Source organism: Pongo abelii, chromosome 22, assembly GCF_028885655.2.
Source record: "Pongo abelii isolate AG06213 chromosome 22, NHGRI_mPonAbe1-v2.0_pri, whole genome shotgun sequence".
In the NCBI taxonomy this organism is placed as follows: domain Eukaryota; kingdom Metazoa; phylum Chordata; class Mammalia; order Primates; family Hominidae; genus Pongo; species Pongo abelii.
In genome coordinates, this window is record NC_072007.2 from 49,920,583 (window position 1) to 49,943,704 (window position 23,122).

The 23,122-nt window shown below is 39.4% G+C and overlaps 2 protein-coding genes across 3 annotated transcripts in view; one reads left to right on the forward strand and one right to left on the reverse strand.

Annotated features, from left to right (window-relative positions):
- B3GALT5 (beta-1,3-galactosyltransferase 5) overlaps nt 1–23,122 on the forward strand; it is a 116,774-nt gene that overhangs the window by 12,257 nt on the left and 81,395 nt on the right. The window lies entirely within an intron of this gene.
- LOC134760817 (putative uncharacterized protein B3GALT5-AS1) overlaps nt 9,358–23,122 on the reverse strand; it is a 33,971-nt gene continuing 20,206 nt past the window's right edge. Inside the window, 2 exon segments of the mRNA XM_063720828.1 lie at nt 9,358–9,520; nt 11,514–11,637. Coding sequence (XP_063576898.1) covers nt 9,358–9,520; nt 11,514–11,637 — 287 coding nt within the window.

Here is a 23,122-nt window from a genome sequence, read left to right on the forward strand (position 1 = left end):
TACATTCTTACACTACCCTATAGAATTTATTTCTTATATTGACTTTTTATTTTCTCTCTCCCACTAGCATTTAAACTTCTGCTCATTCTAATAAGGAAGGAAAAAGCAATCAGAGATTTAGGAATTGGGAAGGAAGTGACAAATCTACCATTTTCTGTACCTTCTAAGAAATACAAACAGAATCGGGGACAAATCTCTTGAACTAATGAGTGGGTTCAGAAAGAACGCCAGAAATGAGCTTACCCAGGCTGGACTCAGTGGCTCACGTCTGCAATCCAAGCACTTGGGGAGGCCGAGGCAGGAGAATTGCTTGAGCCCAGGGGTTCGAGACCAGCCTGGACAACATGGTGAAACGCTATCTCTACTAAAAATACGAAAAATTAGCTGGGCATGGTGGCGTGCATCTGTGGTCCCAGCTCTGCAGGAAACTGAGGTAGGAGGATCACCTGAGCCTGGGAGGTCGAGGCTGCAATGACCCATGACCTTATACTACATTCTTATACTACCTTATAGAATTTATTTCTTATATTGACTTTTTATTTTCTCTCTCCCACTAGCATTTGAACTTCATGAGAGCAGAGATTGGTTTGTTATTTTGCTCTACCTTTAGACTCCAGTACAGTGCATGGTATGCAACCATTTTTGTTGCATGAGAGAACGTGTCCTCTACAGAGTTTTAATTAATGTTTTTTTTTTTTTTTTTTTTTTTTTCCACAGAGAGCCTGTAAATTCTTGGCTATATTAATATCTTGATACTTAGAGTTTTAGTTCTTTTTTAGTGGCATCTTATTTTTGACAACGTTTTCTAGTTGCAATGTCATTGCATTTTTGCAGGGTAAACTCATTTCTTTTTTGTTGTTGTTGTTGAGACAGGGTCTCGCTTTGTTGCCCAGGTTGGAGTGCAGTGGCGTGATCATGGCTTACTGCAGCCTCGATCTCCCAGGATCAGGTGATCCTCCTACCTCAGTCTCCTGTGTAGCTGGGATCACAGATGCACGCCACCATGCCCAGCCAATTTTTTGTGTTTTTAGTAGAGACAAGATTTCATCATGTTGTCCAGGCTGGTCTCGAACCCCTGGGCTCAAGCAATTCTCCTGCCTCAGCCTCCCCAAGTGCTTGGATTGCAGACGTGAGCCACTGAGTCCAGCCTGGGTAAGCTCATTTCTGGCGCTCTTTCTGAACCCACTCACTAGTTCAAGAGATTTGTCCCCTGATTCTGTTTGTATTTCTCAGAAGGTACAGAAAATGACAGATTTGTCGCTTCCTTCCCAATTCCTATATCTCGGGTTGCTGTTTCCTTCCTCGTTAGAATGAGCAGAAGTGGTATCATGGACATCCTTGTTTTATCCTGATTTTAAAGTGCTTCTAGCATCTCTCCCTTGACGTTTGCTGTAAGATTTTGGTATACAAGTTTTATGAAGTTTAAAAACTGATTGCTATTCCAGAGACCTTTTTAATTATAAAATATACACTGAAAGTTGTCAAATACTTTGTCATTCCTGATTGAAATGGTCATGGGACTGTACGTACTTTTAGTCTATGAATGTTGTAAATTACATCGACAGATTTTTCTTTGCTTTCCTAGAATAAACTATTTGGTCACACTGTATTTTTAAAAAATACATAGAGTTAGATTTAGCTAGCTAATATTTTATTTAGAATTTTTGCTAAATAAATGATTTAGTAAAATAAAGAACAAAATGAGTTTGCAAATATAGATACGTGTGTGTGTGTGTGTGTGTGTGTGTAATTTGCATTGTTGTTTTCTGGTTTTAGAATTAAGATTACATTAGTCTCTTAAAGTGAATGTGTCCCGATTTATTTTGCTCTTTTAATATTTTGTGAACATCTTAAGATAAGATAACTTAGGAATTAATGGTTTCTTGAATGCTTAGGAGATCTAACAAGGGAAATTGTCAGAGACTGGAGGTCTTTTGGTAGCAGAGATCTTTGACCACTACTTCAGTTTCTTTAACATTTACTCTCTATTTGTCTTTTTTTCCTGGTGCCAGGTTTGGTATTTGTGTATCTTTCTCCCCTGCTGCACCCCAAGTGAACCTTCCCCATCCTGGGCAGGCACAGCTCCCCTACTGCACCCCAAGTGTCTTCAAAAGCAATTGCAACAAATTGAAAATAGACAGGTGGGACTTGATTATACTAAGGAGCTTCTGTAAAGCAAAATAAACTATCAGCAGAGTAAACAGGCAATTTTCCTAGAAATAGATCCTTTCTAACCTAGGTCCCCAGAGTTATTAGTATATGGGTGTTCTTACACTATTTCAAATCTCATTTTGCCTATAGTTATGTCCCCTTTTTATTTTATATTATATTTATTTATATATTTTCCCTCTCACTCTCTCGGTCTTTCTCTTCTTCACTATTTTGAAGATTCTTGCCAAAAATGTGTCTTCTTAATTTTTGTAGGTCTGGGAATCAGATTCTGAGCCTCTGAGATTTGCATGCTGGGGACACATTGAAGAACATTTTCTTTTGCGGGGTGAGAGGAATATGACTGGGTGGAGGAGGAAGGTGAACTGTGATTGAGTTGCCCTTGGTTGAACGCAGGCCATCAGTGGATCCTGCTAGGAGCCCTGGAGCTAGGATGGCCCTTGAGCCCTGGAGCTAGGATGGCCCACTGAGGCAAGGGGGCTGAGCTTTTGTCCCCACTCCACCCCCTTCATCAGATGTAGGCGGTCCCAGCAAAACCTTAGGAAAGGCATCTTCCTTTGCCAAGGGCAATTCCTGGACGGCTCAGTGCTGAAAAGGGTAGGGTAAGAGACCCAGGAAGTACGCGACAGCATCTACTATCTCACATTCCTGGAGCATCTACTCCAGATCGACGCAGATCTACTCCCTTCAAGAGCAATGTGCTTTCAAAGGTGTGCTGAAACCAGCTTGTAACAGATTGTGACAGCAGATTGTTAGACTTTTCAGGAATTTTGCAGGACAGTTGTTAAGCCATTGGTAGCTTGAAATAGGCTATGGAGGAAATTTTTACACCATGGTAATTGGCAAATGCTCCAAGTTAGTATCTTTTCCCCCTTTTTTCTAACAGATGATGTAGCAGCACATAATCATGCTTAATTAAACAGCTGCACCAGCATTCTGGCTAATCTCCTTTCCTGGGGAAACTCAGGAGAGCCCTATAGTCCTGCAGTCTTTATTGCTAAACTTGTCTCAAAGTCACAGCGGGTACTCATCTTCTCTCTCTACCCTTACACATTCTGTATTCCCCTGCCCTTGGATGAGTAGCACTTCTGGTCTAAGTGGCTGACCTCATGGGGGTGACCTGGACCTTCATCCCTAAGGAGTCTGAACAGCTGGCTACCATGTTAACATAGAACTGCACTTGGACATTTGTTGTCAAGATTGGGCAGGGGTGTAACAAAAGACAAGCAGTGGATCACCTGGGTGCCAATGTAATCTTCCCTACCGCCACTCATGACAGTAGTCTTACCCACCCCAACGAGCAGGGTCAATGGCCCCTGCTGGGAGGGAAATACTTTCCTGTCTGGTTGGTCTGTTGTCACAAGAAGCTTAAAGAGAGTGGGCCAAAACCACAATGGGACTCTTACTGTGTGCCCTGGAAGAAGCATTCCCTCTCTGTCAACTAGGACCTTATACCCACAGCACCTGGAGTGTGGGTACGAGAAGTACAAATTTACCAAGCAGATCGCGGAGAGTAATGGGGAGCAGGGCCACTCTGTCCTCCCCCTTTTGTTCTTGTGACCATTTATCGGAGACAAACCACCATATGATGGTTCCTCATGAAGGGTTTAGACTGCCTCCTGGAGGATGGTGGTTTGTCTTTGCAGGTTATAGCCTCCAAGCTGATGCCTCAGTTGCATCTTCAAAAGGTGATCCCAAGACTTCACTAAATTAGCAGCTTCCATGTGTTGTATTATATGGTAGGACCAAGGGATTGCATGTTCAGGTATACACTGCTACACTTCTTTTATTGTAAAGTGGGTCTCTTGACCCACAATATGCAATGTTATGTAGGCTGTTTAGTTGGTGGATAAAAAACTGTGTGTGTGTGTGTGTGTGTGTGTGTAGTTTTATAAATTTTATCAGATTGTGATGCCAGCTAAGCTTTCTAGGCAAGAAAGGCAAAACCATACTCAGAAAATGTGTTGGTTCCCATTAAGATGCATTGCTGCATCAGAAAGGGGTCTGATGTAATTAACTCGCAAAGACGTGTCTTGTTAGTCTTCTCCAGGGATGATGGTATCTTGGAGGCTCAGAGGTAGTCTCTGTGGCTTGCAAAGTGGACGTTGGGTAGTAGCAGTAGTTAGATCAGCTGGTGAATAGGAGCCCACGCTTTTGGACTCATGCGTAACCTCCACCCTTGCCATTATGACTCCTTTGTTCAGGAGCCTGCTAGTGTGGCTGGTGACAGAGGCTGGCTACAGTAATTGGCCAGGTCATTCTCCCCACTTGGCTGTTTAGTGCCCTTTTCATGGTGAATTCTCTCCCTGGGGCATTGACATGTGATTGAAAGATCTCCCTTATGTCCATTCACTTGCTTCTTCCAAATTCTCTTTTCCAGGCCCTGAATCAAGCAGCTAAGATATGTGGTATTGAGTCTAGGTCTAGGCTTATTTTGGGTCATTCATCTCTGTCATTTGCTTGGAATGTATATTATTTTTAATTGATCTAAATATTGAAACATTGACCAAAAATCACTTTAAAATTTAAAAAGAGTAAATGCAAATTTCCGCATTTAGTTTTCTTACCCTGACTGCATGTGTTATGCTTATGAGAAAGAACTGGAGACTTAACTGACAATAAGTTAAAAATGGGACAAAACATAAGGCAATGGAAATGCTCAGTCCACATTGATAGAAAAACTGTGTCACATCGTTTCCTTCGTTGCCTGGGTGGGCTGACAGCACTTAGAGTGTGCATCCATTTATGGGGGTGACGTATTTTCCGAAGGGATGCCCAGATTAGACCAAGCCCAGCACTGGTTACAGGAATGAGAAACATTTAACTGAGGGGGAGAGAAATTTGGGGTGAACTCGTTGCCAGAATAAAGTGATGCATTAGTGCTGGCCCGTGAATCAACTGCATCCAAATCTGTGGAGGAAATTCTAAAAAATCCCAATTCCTAGGATGAAACCTAAGATCGTGCCCACCTCTAAGAATCTGTTATAAGATAAGGGAGTTGCGTTTTTACAGGCTACCGTGAAGAATCAGGTACAATCCTGGGGAGCATGTCGTAATCCATTTGGGCTGCTATAACAAGAACAGAATACCATAACCGGGGTGGCTTGTACACAACAGACATTTATTTCTCACAGTTCTAGAAGTTGAGAAATCCAAGATCAAGGTGCCAGCAGACTCGGTGTCTGGTATAGACCTGCTTCCTGTTCATAAAGGGCACCTTCTCCCCTGTGTCCTCACATCATGGAAGGAGCAAGGCAGCTTTCTGGGACCTCTTTAATAAGGACACTAATCTCATTCATGAGAGCGCCCTCCCCATGACCCTAATGACCTCCCAATGGTCCCACCTCCTAATACCATCACACTGGCAGTTAGGATTTCAACACATGAACTTTGTGGGAGGGACCTAAACATTCACACCATAGCGGAACATTACCACAGAACAATAAACTGGGACCCACGTAGAACAAGTAGGGGTAGAGTCATTCAAGTAAAAAAACCCAAACCAAGCAAATAACCAGGTGTAGCCATGAGTGGAACAGGCTTCCTCCTGCTGTGGAAAGCTCTGTGTCCTTAGAAGTATTTAGGCAAAATTAGGGTTGCGGGGATTCTATTAAAAAGAATTCCAGCTTTGGGAGGGAAGTTAATTTGGAAAAGCTCAAAGGTTCTTTCATTTATTCAACATATATTTGCTGAGCACAAACTATATGGCAAAGGTTATAGGGCTGAAGAAGACAAGTCCCTGCCCTCTGGGAGCTCACATTCTGATAAAATGATTTCAACAAAGTCCAGATTTAAAGAATGTCAAAATAGAAGAAGGAGAATCCTAAGCCATGTATTAGGAAAAGTTTCACTTAGAAATAAGTGTATTCCTATGTTCCTAGCAAAGAGTTAACTGGAAAAAAAAAGAAATAGGAAAAATTGATTTTAAGTGTGAATTTAGGCATTGGAAAATTGGCAGTATATGAAGTGTTATCAAGTATTCTGAATACACACACACACATATATATATTATATAAATTTAGCATTGTTATATTTAATAGAATGAAATCATGGTGCTTAATTAGCCCACAAACGGAAGAGAATAACAGTTTGGCAGTCCTACAAGGGAAACATATGGGCATATTTCCTCTCTTACTCACTGGCCTTGGTAAGGTGTTGGTGCAGGCAGTTAAGCTTTTGAGAAAAGGATGCTGACTCAGGAAGGTTTTTGAGCTTTCCTTGAGCTTCAGTAAGAGGAAATTTAAATCTGAACATTCCCTTGCTTCTGTGATTAGCTTAGAAGTCATGATAAGAATCACGTCATTGTATTAAATGTATTCAAACTCTATGGTTTAAAAGAGTAGCTTAGGGCTCTAAAGAGTTCTTTGGTATTCTTTTTGAATTTAATGTTAAATTTTAAAAACTTTAAAAATACACAGATTAGGACTTCTATTTTTATCAATGATGTAATCCACATACCCCAAAACTGTTGTTTTGCCATAAAAATAGTTTTCTATGGCAAAACTATTGTTTTGCCATAGAAAACAAAACGAAACAAAACAACTAGAAATAATAGATAAAATACAACCAAGATTCTTCTAAAGGAAAGTTCCACTTGCAAGAAAGTAAGGGACACCTTTAGGCCAAAACAGAGCAGGACCTAAGAAGCAGAGCAGTCAGAGAGGAATGATGCTGCTATTGCCTTGGGAGATTTGCTCATCTTCCTAACCAAGGGGTTTAGATTTTAATACCCATGCTGGGAAAGGAGCATCGTGTTGGGCCAGCTTATGGTAGAAACCTGGAACTGAAAACATTTATATCAGGTCAGGACCCACAGAGTGCTGCATCTTCTATAAAAGGGCAGATTAGAAGAATAATCTGCCCACCAGGGCAAGTGACAAGGAAGCATGTCTGCTGTGGCTCAGGCTTTTGGTGGGAAGAAAGGAATCTGTTCACCTGCCCTCAGGTAGGGGTGGGGCTTGCATTTGCTCTACTTGCAGAGTCTGACAGCCACCAACCCATCCAGCTGAGCAATGAACCAAGGTGGTCTAGGCTGATAATTTCCCTGGGTGTCTAGCAGAAACAAACAGCTTTGTGGGGACACACTCTTAAATTAGACCACACAGCATAATTACAGAGAGAGCTCCACTGAGATGAGCTCACAATTAGAAATGACAGAATCAATTCACCATGCAGGAATGTCAGCAGGCACATCAGCACAGGACAGGACTTTCAAGATACTCAGGTGAAAGAATACTTGTTACACACCATGAAATACTTATTTTAAAATAATTAAGGACATTAGAAAGAATGAAAAAAGAAAAAAGACACAAAAAAGGCCAGAAGAATTGCAAAGAAATCAAATAGAACTTCTATAAATGAAGAAAGCTATTGAAATTAAAAAGTAAATGGAGCAAAGAGCCAAATAAATGAAATAAAAATTAGATGTGAAGAAATTATCTAGAAGATGAGAGAGAGAGAATGTAAAGGCAAGGTCAATAGAATGGAAGATAGAAAGAGATCCCAACAGTTGTGTAACAGAATTTCCAGAGAGAGATAATAGAAGAAATAGAGGTAATATTCAAAGAAATAATGGCTGAGCATTTTCTAATTTCCATGAAGGAAATGAAACCTTAGATTCAGGAAGCACAATGAGACCTAAGCAGCATAAATTTAAAAAAACAAATCAACATCTAGACACACAGCAATGAAACCACAAAACACCAAAAACAAAGGTCCTACCTAAAAGTAACTGGGAGCAAAGTCAGGTTAAATGCAAGAGACACAGGACGTTTGGCACCAGCAGACTTCCCAACAGAAGCAATAAAAGTCAGAAGACAATAAAGTAATAATAAAAATAATAGTCAGCCTTATTTAAGGAATTGTTGTGTTCTAAGTGCTTTACATTTATTATCTCATTTAATTTTTACAGTAACCCTATAAGATGTGAGCTAATATTATTCTTATGCTTCCAATGAGAAAAGTGAGGCACAGAGACTTTGAGTCATTTGCTAAGGTCGGATAGCTCCTAATTGGCAAAGTCAGGATGGGATCCCAGGGATTCTGAGGACGAAGCCTGTGTTTAATAACTATAATGCCAAACGAGCATTTTCAAATATCTGAGAGAAATTACTACCAATCTAGAATTCTAGAGCCAGCTAGCAATCATTGAAGAGTGAGTGCAACATAAGTGGAAAGTAGTAGACCCTCAATGAAAAAGACCACTAAAAAACAAAAGCACAGACTGTATAAAATAAAAATAATGAAGACTAGTTTTGGGCTATAAATGAGGTAAGATGCAATGCAGGACAATAATGCCATGTGACCTGGGGAAGGGTGACCGGAGTCCACATTGTGATGTTTTTGCATTGCGCAGGAGGACAAGAGAGATTGGACTAACTTTGGACTTTGTATATGTCTATAGACATATGCCTAGTCTAATTTTAAAGGATACTAGCAAAAGGATATGTCGGAAACAAGTACTCAGCGTAGCCAAAAGAAACCTGCACTCAGACAGAAAATTTCTAAGCAAGGTACCTTTACTTCTGCAAAAGGGTGCTGCTTGCACCTGTTACAATCACAAAAGCACACTGAACGAAGGAGGAAAAGAGTTTTTAATCCTAACGCAGTTCCTGTTTCTGTGTCCTTCTCCTGTTGGCTGGGGTTGGATCGCACAATCTAAGCTAATCCCGACTGGCTAAGACTTAAACTTTTTCCAAAAAGTGTAAATGTGCTATTTGCATTTGAAGAAGAAGGGGCGTAGGATTGATTTACAACTTATACAGTTTATGACCAGAAAGTTGAGTCTTTGAAGAGGAACTTAGTTGCCCCAACAGATAGAAAGAGAAAATAATTTCCAAACTAATCTAGGGAAAAATAGGAATAGAGGAAAGTTGATTTATCTGATAATTATTTTGATATAAGTATTCAGAGTTGTATTTATTTTCTTTTCCTGGGTTTTTATTTTTGGGTGTGAATTTACATGTGACCTTCATGTTGAGAGGAAGGACGCTAACTTTCATTGAGCACCTACTGTGTGCCTGCTGTTTTGCATATGTTATTGGAGTCAATCTTCACAGTAAACCTATAAGGGAATTAGTATTATTCCCTGTTTACAGATAAAGAAACCAAGGCTCAGAGTTACATAACCTGCTCACAATCATAGAGCTTTTGTGAGCCAGAAAATAACTTCAAAGTCAGCTGTCTGACTCAAAGTCCAGGATATTTCTCCACTTTACTAGAATTTCCAAACCCCTGAGGAGCAGAGAGCTCTGAAAAGGGGCTCTGGAATCCCAGTGTGCCCTCAACCGTGGGAGTATCCTGGATAAAGAATCTCTGCGTCCCATTTTTTGTGTAAATGTGTGGAAAGGCCCTTGAGAAACAGAAGGTGCAAATTCATTTAAAATCTAGGTGGTCTTTCGTCGGTGTTTATCTTCTCAGGCAGCAGATGTTATTATGTGAAGGGATCCAGGACCTCTTTTTTTTATGTAAAGAAAAAAAAAAAAAGCAAGCAGTCTTCTTACTAAATACATGGGAATCCCTGAACTTGGCTTTTCACGCAAGACCCATAACAACCCCAGGGTATTTGCACTGTAAGGGATGCTTTCCGCATGGCTCTGACTCCACTGTCAGAAGGGCACATCTCCACTTCTGCCGCCTTCCTAAGAGATGCCAAATACTCCATCTGATATGGCTTGGATTTGTGTCCCCACCCCAATCTTATGTTCAGTTATAATCCCCAGTGTTGGAGGTGGGTCCTGATGCGAGGTGATTGGATCATGGGGGCGTTTTGAAACTGCCTTTGTGAAATTATAACTGAGGAAATTATGACAGTGAAAGAGATCAGACCTAATCAACTCTACCTTGCTTCTAACTCTTAAGCTGTCCTTGTTCATTCCTGGGTATAGGCCAAACTAACTTTGGGACGGAATTCAGTTCATCGTTTGACTGTAGAACAAAATTGATAACAGCCCTTTCCCTTTTTGCCTGGGAACTAGTCTGCCTTTGCAGGACTAACAAATTAGCTACAAGATTAGAAATTACAATTGAAGGGTTATGCAGCCTCTGGCACCAAGAGTTTGAACCTCACCAAATTGCTCCTGGGGATAACATCACTATTGTGAAACCTGAGATCAGTGCTTGAGGTATTTTGCAGACCCTGCACTTGATGGGTCAACTGACACCACCCAGACCAGTAATCTGGCCCAACCAGTTCTGCCATCGCACCCAGAAACAGAACACATTGAGAAAACCTAACTTCGACTCCCTATGATTCTATCTGCAGCCTGACCAATCAGCACTTCTGACTTCCTAAGCCCCTACCAGCAAAATTATCTTTAAAAACTCTGATGCCCGAGACGGATTTAAGTAACAATAAAACTCTGGTCTCCCGCACAGCCGGCTCTGAGTGAATTACCCTTTCGCCACTGCAAGTCCCCTGTCTTGATAATTGGCTCTTGCCTGGGCAGCGGGAAAGGTGAACTCATTGGGTGGTTACAGTTTTCTCACGAATGGTTTAGTGCCATCGCCCTTGGTTGTGACAATGAGCGAGTTATTGTGAGATCTGGTTATTTAAAAGTGTGTGGTAGCTCCCCCTTCTCTCTCTTCTACCTGCTCTGGTCATGTACAACGTGTGCCTGCTTCTTGCTCTCCTTCTGCCATGACTGAAAGTTTCCTGAGGTCTCCCCAGAAGCTGTCAAGCTTCCTGCACTGACAGAGAGCCGTGAGCCAATTAAACCTCTTTTCTTTATAAATTACCCAGTCTCGGTATTTCTTTATAGCAACGTGAGAATGGACTAATACACTGCTCTTTTTGGTTTTAACCCCATATGCCGTGACTGATCTTAAGATTTTAGTTACCAGTGAAGGATTCAAATAAATCTCTACCTATGGCTTCACATCTTCCGCTCTGGATTTCAGCCTATCCTGCACTCATTTATTCATCCATCCATCACTTGTTGAGGGCCACTGTGTGCCAGTCCTGTTTCTCAGTGAACCTGCACATGACCCTTTGGTCCAAGGCTGTCGGAGGGGCTTACCCGAGGTTATGAGCTTGTAAACAGAAGGGCCTCATCTTTAGATTCATTTTATAGGGCTCCTCCCACTTTACTAGTATTCATTTTTATTGTCTCCTGTCTGTCCTTGACAAATCTACATGTTATCTAAGTTGATATGGTGCAATACTTCCTGCACTTTATCAAGGGAGGGTTGCAGTTTGCTTTTCTGTAACTTTTTTTTTTCCTTGAGGCGTTTGACCTGTGGCATGTCTGGCCAAGCACTGCCATGGATTAAATCAGTCCCGGGACCAAGCAGGTGGGATTCCCAGACATTGCCAAGGGGAAGGACAGCTCAGGCTGGTTTCTTACCCTGGCAGGACCATAGCTGTGGGGACATTGGCGAGGGTGCAGGCTCTGGAACTGACTCTTGGGGGATCTGGAAGGATAGCCAACTCAGCTGAGTGTAGCCTGAAGGCCTGTGTCCTAGGGAAGCCTGTTGGATGAATGGATTTGAGTCAGAACAGAGCCATGTTGTCATCTTTAGACCTGAAGTCTGTCCAGGGAGCGAGGCGATCTGAGCAGAAATGGGCTCTACTTGGCCTAGTTTTGCCAGTGCAGTCCTGGCTGCTGCCTGCTGCCTCTGTGTCCTGCCTCACTGAGTGTGCTTTCTTTAACACGGAGTTGATTTTGAAAGATGACTTAGCAATAAGCTGTTCCTTTTTTTTCCTGATGCTTTTTAAATGACAACATAAATGCAAGGTGGGCAAGTGGGCCTAGGGACAGTTACCTAACTCTTGGGAGGACGTGGCAGAGGTATTTGATGCTACTGCCCCTGCTGGCTACTTAGTGTCCTGGCCAGTGAGGTAAGGTCTAGGCCAAGAGCTGTGAACAGATCCCTACACCACCAACAGGTGGGAGTCCCTGGAAATGGGGATACTGGGGGTTAAGTTTATGAGAAATGTGTGTGGGTAGATACGAGGCTGTCCTGCCAAGGGGCCTGTAGAGAGCAGTCGGGATGCCCTGGCTACTCTGGTTTTGTCATTTATTATACGACATTGGCAATGCAGGTGGTAACCTTTGATGTGGCCACTTAGTAAAGCCATACTTTAAAGAAATGGCAAATTCTCCATCTTTAGGTAACTTTGTAACTAATCACAGGGCAGCTCAAGGGTGTTCGGAAATGAGATGGTCTATCACATAGGTGTGCTGGCAGAATAATGGCCCTGCAAAGAGGTCCACGTCTTCATCCCCGGAACCTGTGACTATGTTAGGTCACATGGAAAGGCAGATTGAAATTGCAGATGGAATTAGGTTTGGTAATCAACTAACGTTAAATTAGGGAGGTTATCTTGGATTATCCAGGTAGGCCAATTAGAATCATGAGGGTTTTTAAAAGTGGAGGAGGGAGGCAGAAGGACCAGAACGATGACAGTGTAGGGAGGACTCAACTGGCTGTTGCTGGCTTTGAAGATGCAGGAGGGGGTCAAAAGCCAAGGAATGAGGGTGGTCTCCAGAAGCCAGAAACGGCAAGAAAATGAATTCTCCCCTAGAGCGTCCAGAAAGGAAAGTAGCCCTGCTGCTGTCTTGATTTTAGTCCCATGAGACCATGAGACACTTCTGCCCTCCAGAACTATAAGATAATAAATTTGTGTTGTTTTAAGCCACTGAATTTGTGGTCATTTGTCACCGCAGCCACAGGACACTAATACATTAATACAGTAGACAAGAGCATGAGCTCAGAAATCAGAAAGGCCTGAGTTTGCATCTTGGTTTTGTCTTAACCAGCTGCTTATTCTTGGGTAAAAAAAACAGAACTTCTCTCAAGTTCCAAGGAACATATAATATTTTCTTTATTTTACAACTTTTATGAGAGTTAAATGGGGAAATGTACATGTCAGAGAACAAATAAACAATTACAAAACAGAGTCAGTTAAGAGTCAGTTACCATCATGTGCCACAGAACATTTCTGTCAATGACAGAATGCATGTACAACAGTGGTCCCATCAGATTATAATATATTTTTATGTGCCTTTTGTGAGTTATGTTTAGATAAACAAATACTTACCATTGCATTACAATTGCCTACAGTATTAAGTAGAGTAACAGGCTGCACATGTTTGTAGCCTAGGTGTGTAGTCAGTTGTGTCATCGAGTAGCCCATAGCAATAGGCTGTACCATCTACTCCAGGTGTGTAGTATGCTATGCAGTAGGCTATGTCACTTATGATGTTCACACAATGATGAAATTGCCTAAGGACGCATTTGTCAGAATGTATCCCCTTTGGTAAGCGATGCATGACTGTATTTGCTAGTGGGAAAAGTCAGGGTTTTGTAACTGCTAGAAATGAGGAGTTCGTGGTGATTATGATAGTTAAGCCTTAAAAACTGCCTTCTACACAGGATGGGATGAGTCCGTAAATGTTCCCAGTCTGTCAAAAGAAGACTAGTTGTTCGCTGTCAGGAAACAACAGGCGGTTTTGATGATCCAAATGATGCTATAAATGGAAATTGAACTCTTCCACTCCTTCCTTTTGGGAAGGCAAATTATCACATTTTCAGGTTGGCACTATCATCTTGGTTTCAGTTTATCATGGAATTAGAATGGTCAGTAAGAAATAAAAGCCTCGTGACTAAACAATGGTAAGCAAATTAAATGTAAACCATATTACTATTTAGAGTTATTGTAATAATAAATAGTATCAGAATAAAGAAAAATATCCTCCTTTAAGGTATAATATATGTAAATTTATAGGAATATTATAAATAATCACTTTAGAGTAGAAACTTATTATAGACAGAGCATTGACAGACCTCCAGAGTTCTATTTTAAAACTTAAAGTGAATTATAATTATCCCCAAAAGAGGATAGTTAAATGTAGAAACAAAATCTCTCTTTCAAGTGAATTTGTAGACTATTAACATATCAGTTTTTGTGCGTGAAAATATGTATCCTTCTTAACCTGAAAAGTGTGTATTCACAAAGACATAGCTATGTTAACAATATATTGCTTCTACATAATTAAGCTAGGGAGATTAAATTTCTCTTTTAATTAGTTAGGATTTTTTTCCTTCCTTCCTTCTGTCCTTCCTTTCCTTTCTTTCTTTTCTTTCTTTTTTTTTCTTTCTTTCTTTCTTTCTTTCTTTCTTTCTTTCTTTCTTTCTTTCTTTCTTTCTTTCTTTCTTTCTTTCTTTCTTTCTTTCTTCCTTCCTTCCTTCCTTCCTTCCTTCCTTCCTTCCTTCCTTCCTTCCTTCCTTCCTTCCTTCCTTCCTTTCTTCCTTTCTTTCTTTCTTTCTTTCCCTCCCTCCCTCCCTCCCTCCCTCCCTCCTTCCTTCCTTCCTTCCTTCTTTCTTTCTTTTTGACAGAGTCTCACTCTGTGGCCAGGCTGGAGTGCAGTGGCGCGATCTTGGCTCACTGCAACCTCCGCCTCCCAGGTTCAAGCCATTCTCCTGCTTCAGCCTCCTGAGTACCTGGGACTACAGACGCGTGCCACCATGCCCAGCTAATTTTTTGTATTTTTAGTACAGACAGGGTTTCACCATGTTGGCCAGGATGGTCTTGATCTCTTGACCTTGTGATCCGCCTGCCTCGGCCTCCCAAAGTCCTGAGATTACAGGCGTGAGCCACCGCGCCCAGCCAGGATTTTCTTATATCCTGAGTTTGATAAGCAGAAGAGCTCTCAAGATAGTTTTGCTTAATCAAAATCTGGAGAATGCCAATTAAACTCAATTATTTTTGTTATTTTTCCTTTTATACGGTGAAGTAGCCAATATACACATGTATTAGTGGCTACTCAGGAAACCCCAAAGACATTTTAGGTGTAAAAGACATCTTAGTTTATGATTCTAAATTTGGAGACTAAATTTGGGCAAAACAACATTAAAATGATTAGTCAGGATAGATTGGTCACAGAATAAGAAATAGTTGTTATATTGGTATCCACATTAGCATGAGTGAAAATACACATTTAAAAATTAGCATGATGAAAGTTAACACAATAGTAATTAAAAATTGTAATTCTTTCTAAAGATGCATCTGTATTGCCTCATCTAACATAACCTAAGACACGTACTTCTGGTGCTGGCCAGTATGAATTAAGCCCATTATAGCTCATTTCTACCACAGATTACAACTAATAACTCCAGGCAAACACAAAAAGCAAATACCTGAGGCTACCCAAAGCAATCTACAGATTCAATTCAATCACTGTCAATATACCAACGATATTCTTCACAGAAATAGAAAAAACAACCCTAAAATTTATATGAGACCACAAAAGACCCCAAATAGCTAAAGTAACATTGAGTCAAAAGAATAAAGCTGGAGGCATCACACTACCTGACTTCATAATATACTACAAAGCAATAGTAATAAAAACAGCATGGTATCGGTATAAAAACAGACACATCGACCAATGGAACAGAATAGAGGACCCAGAAATAAATCCATGTGTCTATAGCCAACTGATTTTTGACACAGACATCAAGAACATACATTGAAGAAAGGACGTATTCTTCAATAATGGTGCTGGGAAAGCTGAATAGCCATATGAAAAAGAATGAAACTAGACCCCCATCTCTCACCATATAAAAAATCAACTCAAAATAGAGTAAAGATTTAAGCATAAAACCAGAAATGATAAAACTACTAGAAGAAAACAGCAGAAATACTTCAGGACATGAGTCTAGGCAAAGATTTTATGGGTAAGACTTCAAAAGCACAGGCAACAAAATGAAAAATAGGCAAGTGGTACTATATCAAACCAAAAACCTTCAGCATGGCAAAGAAAACAATCAACAGAGTGACGAGGTGACCTGTTGAATGGGGGAAAATATTTGTAAACTATTCATCTGGCAAGGAACTAATTTCCAGAATATACAAGAAACTCAAACAACTCAACAGCAGAAAAACAAATAATCTGATTAAAGAATGGGCAAAAGATCTGAATAAACATTTCTCAAAAGAAGATGTAGAAATGCCAACAAGATATGAAAACATGCTCAACATTAGCAATCATTAGGGAAATGCAAATCAAAAGCATGATGAGCTATCATCTCACCCCAGTTACAATAGCTGTCATCAAAAAGACAAAAAATAACAGATGCTGGCAAGGGTCAGGAGAAAAGGGAACTCATATGCTACTGGTGGGATGCAAATTAGTATAGTCACTATGGAAAACAGTATAGAGATATCTCAAAAAACTAGAAAGAGAACTGCCATATGATCTAGCAATCCCACTACCGGATATTTACCCAAAGGAGAAGATCTCAGTATGTCAAAGGGTACCTGCACTTCCATTTATTGCAATACTATTTACAATAGCAAATATATGAAATCAACCTAAGGCTTCACCAATGGAAGAATGGATAAAGGAAATCTGGCATATATATGGTATATGGTATATATATATATGTGTATATATATGTGTCTATATGTGTGTGTGTGTATATATATATAGACTATTCATCAATTAAAAAGTATGAAATCATGTCATTTGCAGCAACATGGATGGAACTGGAGGTCATTATATTAAGTGAAATAAACCAGGCACAGAAAGACAAACTTTGCATGTTCTCACTCATTTGTGGGAACTAAAAAAAAATTAAGCTCATAAAAGCAGAGAGTAGAATTTTAGTTATCAGAGGATAAGAAGGGTAGAAGGTAAGAGATGATAGGGAGAGGTTGGCTAATGATATGAAGTTACAGCTACATGGGAAGAAAAAGTTCTAGTTTTCTGCAGCACTGTAGGATGAACATGGTTAACAGTAAGTTTTGTCTAAAAAAGCTAGAAGAGAGGGTTTTGAATGTTCACAACACAAATACATGATAAATCTTTGAGGTGATTGATATGTGAATTATCCTGATTTGATCATTATAAATTGCATACATGTATCAAAATATCACTCTATATCCTATAAATATGTACAATTACTACATGTCAACTAAAAAGAAAAAGAAAAAAAAGCAATTACCTGATGGCTCTGAAAAGTAAAAATAGTAGGCAAATCCAGGAGAGGAATCAAAGCCTGAAGAAGTGACCCAAATGAGGTAAGTTCTCTGTTTTCTTTCTTCCTTCACCTTTTTTTTTTTTTTTTTTTTTCTGAAACAGAGTCTTGCTGTGTCCCCGAGGCTGGAGTGCAGTGGTGCGATTTCAGCTCACTGCAACCTCCGCCTCCTGGTTTCAAGCGATTCTCCTGCCTCAGCCTCCTGAGTAGCTGGGATTACAGGCACATGCCACCATGCCCAGCTAATTTTTGTATTTTTAGTAGAGACGGAGTTTCATCATGTTGGACAGGCGGGTCTCGAACTCCTGACCTCGTGATCTGCCCACCTTGGCTCCCCAAAGTGCTGGGATTACAGGCATGAGCCACCGCTCCTGCCCTCTTTCATCTTTTATCTTTGACCTGTGGGTGGTCCTAGTCATGGAACTATGCAGAAGCTGTGGGCAACAAGAACCTGATGAAAAGCCCCATTTTTCTATCACTGTCTGAAAAAAGGGGGGCTCTGCAAGCCTGAGAGTGTAGAATGAATCTCCATGTTTTCCTCTTTCAATTTTTCTCTTTTGACCATGTCCCAAGATGTGGCTCTAGTGTGGAACGATCTGGAAACAACGTTGACAGCTTTGTCTTTCTGGCAGGGAGAAGAAACTGGAGAAAGAGACCTCTGTGTTCCAAAGAGTGATTTTTTCTTTCTCCTTTCTCTTACTGCTTTACCTTACATAGAGCCCCATTTGCATAGAACTGCATGGCAGCAATGGCAGCAGCTAGAACTCTGATAGAAATTTATTTTTCAGGACAGAAGAATAGATAAGGGGCCTCTTGGGACCTGGGAATGTAGAGATGAGTCTGACATTGAAAACTGAACTGACCTTGAAACTACTGCCAGAGAAAGTGAGAAAAAACTTACGGTCTGAATGTAACCAGGTTGACTGAATGCTTAAATAGCAATGTTAAGAATAAAAAAAAAATCAACATTCTTCAGAAGATTTTAATGTGACCCAGGGTCATATTATAACATAATATTCAAGCTATCCAGGATACAATGCATATTTACTCAACATACAAAGAACCAGAAAAACGTAGCCAATTCTCAAGGGAAAACACAATCAACAGATGCCAACCCTGAGATTACTCGAATGTTGGAATTATCAGACAAAGACATTAAAGCAACTATTATAATTATACTCCATGAAGTAAAGGTAAACACTCTTGAAATGAGTAGAAAGTTAGACATTGTCAGCAAATAGAAAGTTTAGGACAGAAAAATACCCTTATCTGAAATTAAAAGAGAAATTACTGGATGAGCTCAATAGCAGAATGAAGATGACAAAACAAAGAGTCAGTGAACCTGAAGAAAGATAAGTAGATTTGAAGAATAGAAAGAATAAATTAGAAAGAAAATGAAGAAATCTCTTAGTCAGTTTGTGCTACTATAAGAAAGTACCGTAGACTGAGTGGATTGTAAACGACAGAAATTTATTCCTCACAGTTTGGAGGCTGAAAGTCTGAGATCAGGGTGCTACCATGGTCAGGTTATGGTGAGGAACCTCTTCCAGGTTACAGATAGCCATCTTCTTATTATAATCTAGATGGTGGAAAGAGTGAGAGAGCTCTCTGGGATATCTTTTATTTTATTAAAAAATTAAAAAGTATGTATTTAGAAAGTACAAGTGCAGATTTCTTACGTGTATATATTATGTAATGGTGAAGTCTGGGCTTTCTGTGAACCCATAACCCAAACAGTGAACATTGTACCCAATAGGTAATTTTCAGCCCTCACCCACCTCCCACTCTCCCATCTTTTATAGTCTCCAATGTTTATTAAAGAATATCTTTTAAAAGGCAACTAATCCTATTCAAGAGGGCTCCACTCTCATGAACTAATCACCTCTCAAAGGCCCCACCTCCTAATACCATCACTTTGGGGGTTAGGATTTCAATATGAATTTTGGGGGAACACAAACACTTATTCCATAGTAACAAAGCTTCAGAGACTTTTGGAACAATACCAAAATATCTAACATTTATGTCATTGGAATCTCAGAAGAAATATAGAGAAATAATGGAGCAGAAAAAAATATTTAAGTAAATTCTGGCCAAAAACTTCCCAAGTTTGGTAAGACACAGCCATATAGGCTCAAGAAACTCAGTAAACCCTAAACAGGATAAAATCAAGGAAAAGAGCATATAAACATGGAATAATAAAATTGGTGAAAACCAGAGAAGAGGAAACAATCTTGAAAGCAGTCACAGAAAAATGAAACTACAAATGGGAGAACAACTTTTCACATGACTGCAGATTCCTCATATGAAACCATGGAGTAGAGAGGATAGTGGAACAACATCATTAAAGTGCCAAAAGGAAAAAACAGTCAACCCAGAATTTGATAGCTAGTGAAAATATTCTTCAGGATTGATGGCAAATTAAGGAATTATCAGATAAATGAAAACTAAAGAGTTTGTCACCAGCATACCTGCTCTAAAAGAAATGCTAAGGGAAATTCTTCAGGCTGAGAAAAAATGATATCAGAGGGATACTTAAAACTTCAGGAGTGGGCCGGGCCTGGTGGCTCATGCCTGTAATCCTAGCACTTTGGGAGCCTGAGGCGGGTGGATCACGAGGTCAAGAGATCGAGACCATCCTCGCCAACCTGGTGAAACCCCGTCTGTATTAAAATTACAAAAATTAGCTGGGCATGGTGGTACACGCCTGTAATTCCAGCTACTCAGGAGGCTGAGGCAGGAGAATCGCTGGAACCCAGGAGGCAGAGGTTGCAGGGAGCCTAGATAGTGCTACTGCACTCCATCTTGGTGACGGAGTGAGACTCCATCTCAAAAAAAACAAAAAAATAAATAAAATAAATTAAAAAACCCCAAAAAACTTCAGGAGTGAAAGAAGAGCAACAGAAATGGTAAATATCTGGGTAGACATAGTAAGATAATTTTTTGTTTTTAGGTATTTAAAAATATATATGGCAGTTAAAAGCAAAAATTATAACACTGGTAGAGTTTTTAATATGTGAAGAAATGATACATATGACAACTATAATAAAAAGTGAGAAAGGCAAAAGAACCTATATGGTTGTAAGTCTTCTACATTTTACTTGAAGTAGTATAAAATATGAATTCCAGGTAGACTGTGAAATATACATAGGGTCTATACATATACATATATACACACATTTATTTATAATATATGTATATATTCATTTATATTGTAAGCCCTAGAATGACGATTAAAAAACAAAGTACTATGTGATGTTGTTAAAAAGCCTATAGATGAATTAAAATGGAAATCTAAACACATTGAAGCCTGGGAGGCAGAAACACTGGAATAAAAAACAAAGAAATGAACAGAAAACAAATAACATGGAAGACTTACCTGACCATATTAATAATTATGTGAAATACAAGTGGTCTAAAACTACAAATTAAAAATCAGAGATTGTCAGCTGGGACAAGAAAACAAGACCTACTTATATGCTGAGTACAAAAAAATCAATTTCTAATTATAATGACAGGTTAAAAATAAAAGGATGAAAGTATGAATCAGTGGTAACCTGGAGTGACTACATTAACATCACACAAAGTAGACTTCAGAGCATACAAAACTTACCAGGAATAAAGAGGGGCATTTGACAATGATCAAATGGTCAGCTTACCAAGAAGAAGAATCATCTAAATGTGTATACATCTAAATTTTAAAATATGAAGCTAAAATGGATAGAGTTAAAAGTAGACATAGACAAATCTATGATTCTGCTTGGACACTTCAACATTCCTCTCTTAGTAATTGAGAGAGCAAATAAGTCAACACACTATAGACGACTTGAATGACATTATGAACCAATTTGATGTAATTGACATTTATAAAACATTCCACCCTACAGTAGCAGAATACATATGGTTTCCAAACATACACACAACATTGAACAAGATAGACCATATTCTGGCCCATAGAACAAACCTTAACACATTTAAAATAATTGAAATGTTGAAAAGTATTCTCCGACCATAAGAGAATTAAACCAGAGGTCAATACAGAAAGATATCTAGAAAATCCTTTAATACTTGGAAATTATAAATAATCCATAAGTCAAAGAGGGAGTGACAAGGGAAATTAGACAATTTTGCTTGAACCGAGTGTAGAAAGAAACAAAATCTATTAAAATTCGTAGAATTCTGATAAAGCTGTAGTTAGAGGAAATTTTAAAGCATTAAGTGCTTTTATTACAAAGAATAAAAGGTCTCAAATCAATAATCTAAGCTTCTGCCTTAAGAAACTAAACAAATATATTAAGCCAAAAACAAACAGAAAGAAAATATAGAGTATTCTAAAGTTTATTTGGAAAGGCAAAGGAACTATAATGCCAAAACAATTTTGAAAAAGAATAAAGTAGGGCCGGGGGTGGTGGCTCACGCCTGTAATCCCAGCACTTTGGGAGGCAGAGGAGGGTGGATTGCATGAATCCAGGAGTTTGAGACCAGCCTTGGCAAATACGGTGAAACCTCGTCTCTACAAAAAATACAAAACTTAGCTGGGCACAGTGGCACGTGTCTGTAGTCCCAGCTGAGCCTGGGAGGTCGAGGCTGCAGTGAGCTGAGATCGTGCCACTGTACTCCAGCCTGGGCGACAGAGTGAGAACCTGTGTCAGAAAAAAAAAAAAAAAGAAAAAAAAAAAAAAGAATAAAGTAGGAAGAGCCAGTCTATCCAATTTCAAGATTTATTTTATAGCTATGGTAATCAAGAGAGTATATTATTAGGAGAGCGGTAGACACATAGATCAATGGGAATAGAATAGATAACCCAGAAATAGACCCACGCAAGTATGGCGTATTGATTTTTTTTTTTAACTTTTAAATTCAGGAGTACAAGTGCAGGTTTATTACATAGGTACATTTATGTCATGGAGTTTTGTTGTACAGATTATTTCATCACCCAGGAATTAAGCCTAGTACCCATTAGTTATTTTTCCTGATTCTCTCCTTCCTCCCAACCTCCTTTCTCTGAAAGGCCCCAGTGTATGTTTTTCCCCTCTATATGTCTGTGTGTTCTCATCATTTAGCTCCCACTTACAAAAGTGAGAACATGCAGTATCTATCTGGTTTTCTGTTCCTGTGTTAGTTTGCCAAGGATAATGGCCTCCAGCTCCATCCATGTCCCTGCAAACATGATCTCATTCTTTTTTATGGCTGTATTCCATGGTGTATATGTACAAGAAAATGTGGTACATAAACGACATGACTTATTGATTTTTGACAAAGGTGCACAAGCAATTCTATGAATGAAAGAAAGATCGTCATTTAGGTAAACAGTTTAAACAATTGGACATTGATAGGTACAAAAGTAAGGCTTGGTTTAAGACTCACAATTTATTTAAAAATTAACTCAAAATGGATTGTGGCTTTAAATGTAAAATGTAAAACTGTAAAACTCTAAAACATTTAGAAAGAACTATAGGAGAAAATCTTTGAAATCTAGGGCTAGGCAGAGTATTCTTGGACTTGACACCAAAGGCACAATCCATAAATGGAAAAAGTGGTAAACTGGACTTTGTCGAAATTAAAAACTTTCCCTCAGTGAAAGGCCCTGTTAAGAGGGTGAAAAGACAAGCTACACACAGGGAGAGAATATTTTAAAGCCACATATCTGACAAATAACTAATGTACATGAAGATAAAATCCTACTATATTATATATGTGTACATACATATACATATTTATATAAAGAACTCTCAAAACACACATAAGCAACTGAATTAGAAATGGATCAATGGCATAAAGAGACATTTCACTGAAGAGGATATTCAGTTGGTAAATAAACACATGAAAAGGTGCTCATTAGCTTTTCTGGAAATTCACAGTGGGCTATCACAACACACCTATCACAATGGCCAAAATAAAATAACACGGCCAAAATAAAATAACACCACCAAATGCCTACAATGATGTGGGGACACAGGGTCACTCATGTGTTGTT